Source organism: Trematomus bernacchii, unplaced genomic scaffold (assembly GCF_902827165.1).
Source record: "Trematomus bernacchii unplaced genomic scaffold, fTreBer1.1, whole genome shotgun sequence".
NCBI lineage: Eukaryota > Metazoa > Chordata > Actinopteri > Perciformes > Nototheniidae > Trematomus > Trematomus bernacchii.
In genome coordinates, this window is record NW_022988097.1 from 9,427,368 (window position 1) to 9,440,025 (window position 12,658).

Below are 12,658 nucleotides of genomic sequence, written 5' to 3' on the forward strand. Positions count from 1 at the left end.
CGCGTTCAGGAGCGCAGCAGGAGCTATGAGGAGACACTGCTGGACTCGGATTTGCTTGGTCGGAAGATAGTTAGATCTTTGTGAGAGCGCAGTGAAAAACGCGTAAAGACAGCGGCACCATCAGTGGTAAAAGTTGGACTGAAAGTTCACATTCAGTGAGGAAACTGATGCGCGTAAGAAGGGATGCCAGCCAGGCGTGGCTTGTGTTTGAATATCCAATGTGAGAATGCGTGGGGAGTATGTATATAATAGAGTCTTTCCATCTGATAAACAGAGATATCAAACTGATGATTATAGCAAAGGACGATCAATAAGCTGAAAGGACGCTGCTGGTTTTGGAGTCGCACGGCGCGCTGGGTACGCTTTGGACTTGTGTAAACTTTACTCTCTCCTTGAGGCACCGAACATTTTAAATGCCTTCGCTTAATTTGACAGCTGTGCACACAATGGCAGAGGTCGGGAGTTTTCTGGGGACAATCGACTTGGATTTACAAACCTTTCCTGGACTCGGGACTATGCCCGTACCGGAGCCTCCAGCGGGCTTGAATGAGAGGCTGGGGCAGATTGAAGGGAGGATGCAGCGGGGGTCGACGACGGATTTCGGGCACCTGAAGGGGATCTTGAGGCGACGGCAGCTCTACTGCAGGACCGGCTTCCAGCTGGAGATATTCCCCAATGGGACTGTGCATGGGACAAGACAGGACCACAGCAGATTTGGTGAGGATACTTTTCACTTTTTGTTACAATATTCGTTATATTGAAGATGTTGTCATATTATATTGATGTCTCAACTGACATAAATTGTTTATTTTGTCATCAACCATCAATTTATTATAGCCAAACAATAATTGTGAAGGAGGTGTAAATTAAAAGGTGTGAATATGGCCTCGGGTAATCTCAAGGAAAGCAATTATCAATAGCTTATTACAAAATGTAATTACAATTGTGCCATGTAATATATCATGTTCCCTCACTTAAGATAATTTGCCCTGCTGTCACTCCGAAACTGGGTGAAGTGAGTTTAATTAGGAGCCTTTTTTTTCCTGCCGCGCTCCCCAGTGAATGCTCGTGCGTCACAGTCACCTGGCCACACACCTTTGCGCGTGGGGGGCAGGTGTCTCCTCAGCCGCGCAAACAAGCAGCGCGTGCGCGAGTCACCCTAACAGCAACAGTGAGCGCGCGCACCGGCTCTGAAGATTTGGTATCATTAATGTAAATGGAGCGAGGTGCGGCTCGCGGGAGAATGATAAACAAGTGAGGTCAGATACGCACATGTCTCGCGCCTCATATCCATGCAGTCATCTCTCGCAGGTGCAGGCCGGCTCGCTCGCTGCGGGGAAAAAAAGCGGAATAACCCTAAATTAAAGCATGACCACTGCGGAATTCAGGGAAGTTTAATGTTCAGACTTGAGCCAAAACAAGCCGGTGTACAGGGATGGGTGGTCCGCGTGTTTGTTTCTGGCTTCACTTAGATTTAAAATGCAAGGTCTTTGTCAGAGCTGCATGGAAGACGTGGCTTTGATTAAAGGGATATGAAACACACTGTTCACCCCACAAAAAAATTAGAGGGATCTTCTCTGTCATTCTCTGGCATCAGATGAGGTCGGGGAGATGGGGACCAGGTGGCTGTAAGCCGGCCTCTGCCAGTCAGCTCAGCCAGCTGGATCCTCTCTGACTAACCTCTGCATCACAACAGCCAATAGCTTTTAATTTTACCACTTGTTTTCCTGCCTTTGAAGTACATGTTCACTTTACTGTAACCTTCAGTGACTCAGGAGCCCACTAAATAACAAACCCACATCTCAGCTTCTCCGTCTGTATTGGTAGCCACTGGGAAATCCCAAAAGACAGGATGCACACTTTTATAGACACCACAACCTTTTAATGTAGTGAGTGATCTATGTGCCTCAGACCAGGAAGCTAGAAAATCTAAGAAATCTTTATCTGGTGCATCCGCTCCGTACATGTGTCCTTTCAGCTGTAATCAATGTCAACATAAATTATGTAGTGGCAATACAATTGCATTTATTTTCCAATTGTGGAAGGGAGATGCAAGCATGTTTATTTTTCTTTGAACCTATTGGAACAAAAAGCCACATTTCAGGACAAAATGTGACAATAAAGCAAAAGTAAAGCTTCCAAAATCAGTTCTCTGATGCATATTTTGACTGGTGTGATGTCACATAACTGGAGGCCACTTGTTGCTGGGGAGGGTCTTCTGTTCGTGGGCTTTCTTGACTGTTTTGTGCATTGTGTGTGCTCTGTTTGACCTCAGGTATCCTGGAGTTCATCAGTCTGGCAGTTGGTCTGGTCAGCATCAGAGGGGTGGACGCTGGACTCTACCTCGGCATGAATGAGAAAGGAGAGCTCTTTGGGTCGGTGAGTCAAAAGAAAACCCTTCTCCGTTCATTTACAACCCCGCCCTCACTGTGCAGCCCGGGGTCTCATTCACAACAAGACTGCCACTCGACAAACGTGACTTGTTTAACAGAATGCACTTGTTCACAGCGTCTCGTAGAGAGTTAGACTTTTTCTTTTACAATATACGTCAGTAGGGAGCTATCAAAAATATGTTTTCAGGAGAAATCTGAGAGTTGGTTTGTTATCAAGGTTCCCTGTACGATGGGAACACTTCAGTGAGACAAAACAAGCCTGTTTCTTTTACAGGGTCTCACACTCTGTCACACACTTCCCTCTCCTTTTTCTTCACAATAGGGACAGATACATTCATAAAGGAATTAGATCCAAAGTTGAACTGGAACACTAGCAAAGAAAAGAAAAACAGAAATGTATTATTCTTGTATTTCATGTGAAGTCTTTGAAGGAATTGCAGATAGTGCAGCTTTTGAGAGCAAATCTACCTCTTCCTTTAGTTTTGAGATGTGCAGAAATATTTACATATTTTCCCAGAGTGGAGACAGGAGTGTTTGGAGTCTCTTTGGATGTGTGCTGTGGGTGCATTTGCTGGAGATTACCTCTTTGTGCACAGCTGGACTCAAGTTTTGTCTGCAGTGTTCAGCATTAAAGACATCTCTTGTGCTTTGCTACAGTAAATGTAGCATCAAAAGGATATTTATTTAATCCTGGCAATCTTTTTCTCGTATGCAGTTGGTATCTGGAGACAGAAAGAGAGAAGAGATAAAGACAATGAAGGGGAAGTATGTGAGGGTTACCTGTATCAGGTGTCCCAGGGCATTACCTGGGGGCCCCTCAGGGCTCAGACTCCCCCCGGGCTCTGAGCATTTTGAACAGAGGCTACTTTTAAGCACGGCCATTATGTTGAAAGTGCAGATATTGTTACTGCGTGCTATCAGAGTCTGGCATCCTGGAGCCTTGACCCTGGGGTAAGGGGGGGGGGGGGGGGGGGGGGGGGGGGTGATGGTGGAAGGCGGTGATTTGAGGGGGGGTAATTGCACACCTGACTGAGTCACCTGACTGACAGAGGGATGTAGACACGTCTGTCTGTAGCTGAGAGGCCAGGAGGTGGAGGGGGGTGGGGGACAGGTAAAAGGGTGCTTCCTCCCCACAACAGCCAGACCTCGGCGAGCTTTTGATCTGATGAGGCGTGTGTGCGTGTGTGCGTGTGTGTGTGTGTGTGTGTGTGTGTGTGTGTGTGTGTGTGTGTGTGTGTGTGTGTGTGTGTGTGTGTGTGTGTGTGTGTGTGTGTGTGTGTGTGTGAGAGAGAGAGAGAGAAAGAGAGGTTGGAGCTGGCCCAGTCATGTGCCCTCAGGGCTGTATTTACAGACAACAGTTTCACCACATAGCCGCAGCCAAGCAGAGCCTGACAGCCAATCAACAAAATTGCTGCTGGAATAAATACTTGCACAAACACTTGTTAGAACCGTACTGTGTGTTCAAAGAAGGGACTGGCCGTGTACAGAAACCACATGAAAGTTGTATTCAATTGGAAAAAAGGGGTGGGATAGTGACACCTTTAAAAAAGTGGTTCTCATTTTGCCCCCGATGATACCCCAAATTCAGCTGAGGTTGGACCCTCTTGCTGCATGACTGAATTGTCTTGGCAGGAGAGCAGCTCCAGCCCTGATGTCTCTTATTGTTCTCACACACTCACTCAGCCAGCACACTCTCACCTGCTGAACCCACAGCCATCGCTCATGCTGCGCTGTCAGTGAAGACAGAGGCTGTGAGAGCTGCTGTGTGTGTGTGTGTGTGTGTGTGTGTGTGTGTGTGTGTGTGTGCGTGCGTGCGTGCGTGTGTGCGTGCGTGCGTGCATGCGTGCGTGTGTGTGTGCGTGCGTGCGTGCGTGCGTGCGTGCGTGTGTGTGTGACAACATGAGAGAGCGAGGGAAGATTGTTGCATCACGGGGAGGGAAATAATTCCCCATGCACAAGGAGAGGTTAACAGGTCCGAGGAATAAGCGTGGGGCGTAAAGTGGAAAGCAGCTCGTAATGACTTCCCCTCTTTTGTCATAATAAGCACCTGCCTTAATGAGTTTCTATCGGTTCATTTCAGCTTTCAAGTGCGCTCCTGAATAGGTTAATGAAATACATAAACTAGCACACTAGGAGGTGTGGGATTTGATTGCCAAGTGGCATCATCCATTTCAATCTCAGCTGCATTTTCTTCTGTTTAATCATGATTCTGTATGCATGCCTTTAGCACGTGACTAATGATTGTTTCTGTCCCCCAGCAGAAGCTGACAGCGGAATGCGTGTTCAGGGAGCAGTTTGAGGAGAACTGGTACAACACCTACGCTTCGACGCTGTACAAGCACGCGGAGACGGGACGCTTGTACTACGTGGGCTTAAACAAAGACGGCTCGCCCCGGGAGGGCAACAGGACTAAAAAACACCAGAAACTCACCCACTTCTTACCCAGGCCGGTGGAGATTGAGAAGATCCCTCAGGCGTACAGGGACTTATTCCAGGACAGGTGACCAGTGCTTACGCTTGGAGAACTGCTTTCAGAAAGAGAGGAGCAGAGAGGGGGTGTTGTGGATATTTTGGACCTGGTACAGAACTGTTTACCCTCAGCTCCCCCTGAGGTCACTGTGTTTGCGCCTCGGCCCACCGCCAAGCACTGACATAAACATTGAATGTCGGCGGGACATGTTATCTTGTAAAACCACTGCATGGATGGAGGAGGCCCACATGACTGCTCAGCTGTGGGGGGATCAAATCAGGTGCCATGTTTTCTCAATAACCACTTTGAAGAGGTAAAGGCATAGATACTGAAGGGAATGGTTTTGGCACTAAGATGGTGGGGGGGGGGGATGAATGGTGGGCTATGAGAACACCATCAGAGACTTTTAGGAGTTCAACGTGACGGGAAGCACCGCAGATGTAACTATGTGCATTTGTCATGCACTATATAGAGTTAAGGAAGGAAAAGGGCACATTCCACATACACAGGGATGGATATAAGAAGAAACTGTAAAGTGACAGGGTGGGATGGTCAGGTACTAAAGAAGAAGAATGTCTGTGAGGCAGAGAGCAAACTGTTACAAGACAAACTGGACTTTTATTAAGTTGACTTTAAAATCAAAGATAAGAAAAAGGGGAATGATTGAATTCATTGAAGATGAATGCGTGATAGATGAAGAGCACTTACTGCACATCCCCTCCTCGATCTGTAGGCTCACTGGTAGTCAGAGTCTAATGATCTCTTTTACCACATTTTAAATATCAAATGGCGTCTTGTAGCATTTCTATGCCATACAGGCTATCAAGAGTCGGGGCAAAAGCACTTCTCTGACTGTGGTTGTAAAGAATTGTGAGGGGATTTTTTAAAAGGATGGTGACTTGTAATGTTCATAGTGTCCGGAACATTACTAAAAATGCAAGCAGCAGAGGTGTACATATGGGTGATCCTATTTATGAGATGTACAATATATTTATTTTCTACATATAAAGTATAAATATATATATTTATTTATTGCAAAGACTTTATTTTGTAATGAACTCGGACTGTAGATTCTACTGAAATTACACATAAAAAACTGCAATGAACATGACAATAAAATTGTCCTGCTAGAACTCATTGTGAGAGACTATTTTTGCTTGGATAAAAATCTGATGTACCAATTAAAACCAGATATAGAATCGATGTGAATGTTGCATTTCTTTACTTTTGTTTTCAGCCATGCTAGCAGAATGATAATGTAGGCCAGCTGGACTTCGGTCCAGACTGAAATATCTCGACAACTGTTGGATGGATTGCCATAAAACATTCTACGAACATTCCCGGAGGACGAATTTAAATGACTTTGTGATCCCCTGCCTTTCCTCCAACACCACCACGAGCAACACACTGATGTGTTTTACCTGATAATGAACAAACCCATCTTAACATTACAAATATATTTTCTTTGTTCAGTCTAGAAGGTTAATGTTTTGCAGAAATGTAGATAAGTAAATCATTATTTGGTTGCTTTTTGTTAAAATACCTCAAATGTAATGTTTTCATAGCACCAGTTGCATGACATTGTGTCCTGCTGTCCCAAAGATGGAGGTAAAAAGATACAGCAGATTTCTTTCCCAGAGGAGAACATGATACAATCCCATGCCAATTTGCCCTCATAAACCCTTTACCAAGTAATGTGCACAGGCCCTCTCTGTCTCCATAAGGACTTAGTCCGCCTACATCCACCGTACAAAATCAGATTCCTTATGCAACTGGATCCTGGCTCCTAATTGGCTTTACACATCAGCATGGATTTAGAGCAGTGATTGGTTGTCCATTGCGGGGGCCTCACAGACCATAGTGTAGTCTGCAGCCTGCTCAACAGACAGAAACAGCTGCCTGCTGCTCACACAACCAGCAGGGATGTGCTGCAAACCTGGAGTGGTGGTAATCTGGGGCTGTGAGGGGATGGGATCAACATTTCAACATCTGCAATAGTTGTAATGTTTCTCCACTGGCAGATATCTGTAAGCTGTGAGAGCAAGCTCCCCTTAGGGGGAGGGAATGGAAAAGTCAAAGACATGCAGGGGAAAACCCTGGCAGACTGAGAAATGAAAACAATACCGGGAGAGGGAAAAATAGATGAAAGATTGAAGGGAGAAGAGAGGGGGACAAAAGGCACTTAGTGCAGTGGGTGTGAAATACAGGGACACTGCATTAGGATGTATCAGCTATCTGCCTTCCAACTGCTAGAGAGCTCTGTATTTAGGGAAGTGGAGGGACTTCGCTTAGCTTCAGTTTAGCAAAAAGACTGGAATCCAGCAGAAAAGGCTCACCTGGCTTTGTTAGGTTAAATACATCTGTCCATCTTATGTAGTCCCCTAAAAATGACTGAAATTTATCTTTTACCTTTCAAATTACCTGCCAATTAGACATCTTGGTTACAGTTCTTTAACACCTACATTTATGGGCCGCATATGAATAAGTTATTTTTTCTGGGTCCCATGAAAACCATGACATTCTATCATCGCCCGTTACCTTTAGACACACATCTGGCTTCCTCAGCTGCTTATCTTCATCTGTTAATGTCTAATAAGAGGAAAATGTGTCATCAGATCTATTTTAGATCCTCAAATAAATATTGATATAAACCTTAGAAAAAAAAGAAAAGAAGAAACACCACCAGTTCGGCTTCAGGTATGAAAACTCTTACCTGCATTCCCCTAAATGAATTCAGTGAAGTGTGGAAATCATTGGTCAGTCTATAAGTCCTTTAACAGAAATGACTCAAACACAGGAGCTGCTCATCATTTTGGTCACTTTATTAAATGTTATATTAAATACTTATCAAGATAATAGCAGATCAGATTCATGGCAAATCATGTTGGTGTATTTGCTAACATAAGAACATTCTTAGAGGAGGGCAAAAAAGTTTCTCTACATTTATGAAATACACCTTGTGCAAACACAGGATCTGACTAGAGACAACATGTCTTTGAGAGAAATATATTCCTCTTGATTAACAGCTACACCAGTTTAAGCATTTCGAAGCAAAAATGTGCCAAAGTAATATACATTTTGGGCACCTGAGGGCCTGCCTGGTGAGACTTAGAGTCCAGAAGGCAACTCTCACAAAGCAGAGAAAACACATCAGCCAGATCTGTATTAACATTTCCTTCTTTACTTTATCAAATGCATGTGAAACACAGAATTAAAACTTTGACAGACAAGTAAGGGGAAACATTTTGGGCCCACTGATGTCTGGCTGACGTGGCTGTGCTTTGTGAGACCCAGTCACTCACCCGAACAAGTGGAACATAAACAATGAACAGGACGCACAGTGCTATGCTAGACAACACGTGACGATGAGCAAGATGTTACAAAAAGGTCATATGAACCGGCAGGCAGTTTTTAACAACACAAGCATTCCATTACCATGTTCAGCAACAACTAATGTAAACACTTAAAAGCATAATAGAAAAGATCCTCAACAAATCTCAAATCTTTACAGAGCTTTTTTTTTAAATTTTTCTAGGAAATTAATAAGGCCATCATCTTTTTTTCGGTTTTAGTCAATTTCTTGTCTCCCAAAAAAAAGCAGGACTTGGCAGCACCACTTCATATTGGTGAAGGAATCTACCGAGGCTAATAATCCTGTAGAGCTTTACATCATAGAGTCACCAACGGCAATGGTCCCACTCAGGTTTAGTTTAATTTAAAACAGTATAAAAAAAACTGAGTTTGAATAATAAGGAACCCTATTTTTTAGAGAAAAAAAACATAACGCTTAAAAGCATTGGGGGTAAAATGAGTTTGTCATTAAATACATGAAAGAAATGAAGATATAGAACTTGAATAACATTAAGGCTGTATATACATTTTTTCCTGCTGAAATTCCTCAGACCCATTTCACACAGTCATTTATAAATTATATTCCACCATGTCTCAGTGAACTACAGAATAAAGAACTGAGTGGGTCCCACCCAGTGGACAGCAGCCTCAAACTCCCCCGCCCTCCGCCTGCTGCACCGACTGCTCTGAGCTTGTGGCGATGTCACGGTGATGTCACGGTGTGTAACAGGGACCCGGGACCCGCTCCGACGGGCCCCCTGGGAGCCGGCTAGCTGAGATGGGCGGTGAGGAGCCGTCCCTCTGACCTACAGGCCCTTGGAGGGACCCGGGTTCTTGCCCATGCCCCCCAGGCCGTGGAGCTGCTGGTAGAGACCCACCAGGTCCATCTGGCTGAGCCCAGCACCTCCCATCATGCCGTTCTGCATGGCCAGCTGCTGCAGGTAGTTGGCCTGGTTCTGCATGACCTGCTGCTGCTGCTGCTCCTGCACCTTCCTGTTGGTGATCAGCTTCTGAACGTACATCATCAGCTGCGAGGAGACAGGGAAAATAAGAGTGTCAAGAACAAGAGCTATCATGTCAAACGTACAAGGGAAGATTAGAGTCATAAGAATATGTAAGAAGAGCAATTTACTCCATTTCCCATTTCCTTTAAAGTCTGACCTGCAGATTCTTGCTGATTTTGTTTCTTTTAAAGAGCTATGATGGACAGCATACACAATTACATGTGTCTATTTGGGAATCAGTCGTTGGCAGACGCTGCAGTCCTGCCTTTCAACTTCTGAAGGTTAAAGTATTTAGTTTTGCAAACAGACATTATCAAAATGTAGGTTATTTGCCCTTTCTTAGTGTAAAGGACTCCATTACATTAGGTTTAACAACGTTATGAACTTATTAAACTGTTCTTAAGGAATGAATGAACAAATTAATCCATAACATTAACTAGTAAGTGTCCTTTAAGCACCATTGTTTAAATATAATGTACAACTTCATTTTGTCAATATGTTTGGACAATTCTTCCGTTTACTTGTCATGATAAACAGCCTGCTATTAAAGAGCTGAAAGCAGCTTGTCTCCGAGTCCTCAGAGCGGTCCTTACCGTCTGCTGCCTGGTCAGGACGTCCCGGTACACGGCCTCTCTGTGTTTAAACTCCAGCTCCACGGTGGACTGCCGGCCCAGAGCCATGGACTGCACCTGAGCTTCATTGAGGGAGGGGTTCTCCTTCCACTGGGGGCAGAGGGGACGGCTCACATGTTAACAAACACCATCACAACCACATCATTCCTCCACTTCCATCATGTTTCAGACCAGAAACAGAAATGTGCCTTCTCAAGACAAATAAAGAATCATTTCATCACACTCACCACTCTGCCGATGATGTCTTCCAGCGGCTCCCGTGTTATAGACTTCAATGAATTTGTTGCTTCGATGACTTTCTGGCGTCCCTGGTTTATCAGGTCCTGAACACAGATGAAGAAGACAGGTGAGCCTTTTTCTCATCTTCACCATAAGCATTGGTGACATAACGGAGAAATAACTGGAGAATATTTAATAGCGGACGACCAATTTTCAGCCTGGCTGATTATGGTCTGCAATATACAGCAGTCTTATAATACTTATATTTGTCTGTATCCAATTACTCAAACAAGATATATTTACAGACCAACTTGTGATAGGAAGACACATATTCTCTTAGCTTTGATGCCTCGTTATGTCTTTAGTTAACTCTCGCCACGCCAGCAGCACTATCTGAACGGTTACAAGTCTTCAGTAATAGCCGAACTGAAGTACAGTGTGTATTTGATAAAGTAGCCGTAGTCTTGTCTATCATAATATTTAATACTGACGTTGCTCCTTCAGGTGCAGCTTCAGTTCTCAGAGTACAAACTTAACACACATTAAAACATGGGGGCAGTTGGTCAATTATTTAAGAACTAGATGTAACCAATTATTTGGATATTTAACATCAGAAAAAACACAACATCCTTTTTAAAATTGTTATGACTTTTGAGTGATTAAAAGACAATTCATTTGAATATCTTCTTATTCGATTACTGAACTCAATGCCTTTTATGACTCTTTAAATGATCCGTGGGAGGATTTCTCACATGCCTTGATTACAAGAATTAAATCCACAGTATTTCTACATTGATTCGAAGTTGTGATTCAAAAACACAAGTTGCCTCTGAGAGGTTTTGTCCTTCATGTCTCTGAGATGTGCCACGGTGTATAAATAGTTGCCGTCCCAGACATGGAGCATTATGAAGCGTCGGCCGGAGGAGCGGGAGAGCCGGCTACTAGACTGTTGTCACAATTAGCAATGGGGTCTGAGGAATGTGGGGCGCCATGCCGTGGGGGAGGAGAGGGAGGGAGGGAGGGAGGGAGGAGAGGGGCATGTGGAGCTCATTACTTACCTCCAGCTGCTGGTTGGACATGGAGGCCAAAGCCGCCATGTTGAAGGAGAAGTAGTTGGCGCCCGCGCCCATGTCCATCTGAGGGTATCCCGCCTGGTAGTTGGACTTCACGAAAACACCCTGAGAGAGGAGAGACAGAAAGAGCACCATTACAACTCTGCAATAAGGCAGGTTTGAAGAGCCACCAAGTGCATGATGGGAAACACGTGTGCAATCACTGTGGTTAACCAGAAACTAGGACTGCGTCTAACCACTAATTCATTTATTGTCGATTTTACTGATGAGTCTGATACTGATATGATTCATATTTTTTTACAAACAAATAAACTTAGATCGCCTGTTATATACAAGATCATTTTATTTTGACAGATTGTCAGTTACACATCATAATTAATAAATAGATACAATAAATGAATAGCAATGTGCCCCATTTTTCTTTAACTTAAACCTTTAATTCGTTTGAAAACCGTCTTCAAGCAGTAAACAGTCTTGTCTCAGTAAAGGACAGCAGGATGCCGATGTTTGTGTGTAATTGAGCGTCTGCTGCAGATGGTTTTCCTGTGCCCTGTAATCTGTCCATCCGGTATGTAGGTGTAAGCTTGTGTCGGTGTGTTTGTCTGTGTGTGTGTGTGTGTGTGTGTGTGTGTGTGTGTGTGTGTGTGTGTGTGTGTGTGTGTGTGTGTGTGTGTGTGTTGGGGGCCGGGGGGGGGGGGGGGGGGGGTCTTTGGACCAGGTCAGAGAGACAGGTGTGCAGATTTAAACAGTTTAAAAAACAACCACACACACACACATACTTCACTTTTGGGTTTGCTATTAACAAGCAGCCACTCAATGTAACTTGTGCTGCATTCTCAGATGCTCTGCAGACGGCATACTCCTCTTCAGACAGACACAAAATCACACCTGACTGCTTTTCAGACCTAACATTTATGACGAGCCTCTCTAGGCTTCATACCGAGCCGAAGTCATCCCGGTGAGGTTTAGTTTTGGGCACATGATCATGTTCTCGCAGTTTTTTCCCATTTCCTGAGTTGCAAATCTGATATTTATACAAATATCTTTCCCTGGCCACCACCGGCCTACCCTTAAGTTATGAAGACATTAGCAGAGGCTGGGTTTCGTTCCAGTTGTTTCTCCTACAAAGATCACAGTATACAGCATCAAACCGACCAGCCTCTCGTGAGGGAAAGTGACTACATGCTCATCTTTAGTGAACATCAAGATGCAGCGATGCAAATGCAATTCTGAAATCCTCAACCTGGTGCCATTGTTTTTCCCGGTGAATGGGAAACCCTCTGTTCTCTTAAAAATCACAGGAGCTCTGAGGGAAAAGCCGCTTAAGGCTCACAGAGGGCAGTGGAGGGAGAGTGTGTTGGAAAAATAATCATTAGGATGAATTAGAATCTAGGATTACACAGAGGGGGGGGGAAAGAGACCTGCTCCTGCTCTCCTACAACTCACCCCAACCATACACTTCTCCAAAGAAAGCCCACTAATTGCCCATTGATTTGTCCCACAAGAAACAAGAGGG

At 44.4% G+C, this 12,658-nt stretch overlaps 2 protein-coding genes across 4 annotated transcripts in view; one reads left to right on the forward strand and one right to left on the reverse strand.

The window, feature by feature from the left end:
- The first annotated feature begins 413 nt into the window (after positions 1-413).
- Positions 414-5,897, forward strand: fgf16 (fibroblast growth factor 16). The gene is made up of 3 exons (XM_034121380.1): positions 414-717; positions 2,276-2,379; positions 4,655-5,897. The coding sequence occupies exons 1-3, from the start codon at positions 414-416 to the stop codon at positions 4,895-4,897; spliced, it is 651 nt and encodes a 216-aa protein (XP_033977271.1). The 3' UTR covers positions 4,898-5,897.
- A 1,767-nt stretch (positions 5,898-7,664) lies between these two features.
- The window catches only part of atrx (ATRX chromatin remodeler), a 31,201-nt gene continuing 26,207 nt past the window's right edge, over positions 7,665-12,658 (reverse strand). For all 3 annotated transcript variants that reach the window (XM_034121469.1, XM_034121470.1, XM_034121467.1), the window contains 4 exons: positions 11,128-11,247; positions 10,078-10,173; positions 9,812-9,940; positions 7,665-9,242 (listed from right to left, as the gene is read on the reverse strand). In XM_034121469.1, the coding sequence (XP_033977360.1) occupies positions 9,021-9,242; positions 9,812-9,940; positions 10,078-10,173; positions 11,128-11,247 (567 nt within the window). In that variant the 3' untranslated portion in view covers positions 7,665-9,020. The remainder of the gene's footprint in view (positions 9,243-9,811; positions 9,941-10,077; positions 10,174-11,127; positions 11,248-12,658) is intronic.

Excerpts from the sequence above, each read along its gene's own strand:
- fgf16 (XM_034121380.1), top strand. The coding sequence starts at position 414 with ATGCCTTCGCTTAATTTGACAGCTGTGCACACAATGGCAGAGGTCGGG. Across the intron at positions 718-2,275 it reads ACAGGACCACAGCAGATTTG|GTATCCTGGAGTTCATCAGT; the intron begins GTGAGGATACTT and ends GTTTGACCTCAG. Across the intron at positions 2,380-4,654 it reads AAGGAGAGCTCTTTGGGTCG|AAGCTGACAGCGGAATGCGT; the intron begins GTGAGTCAAAAG and ends GTCCCCCAGCAG.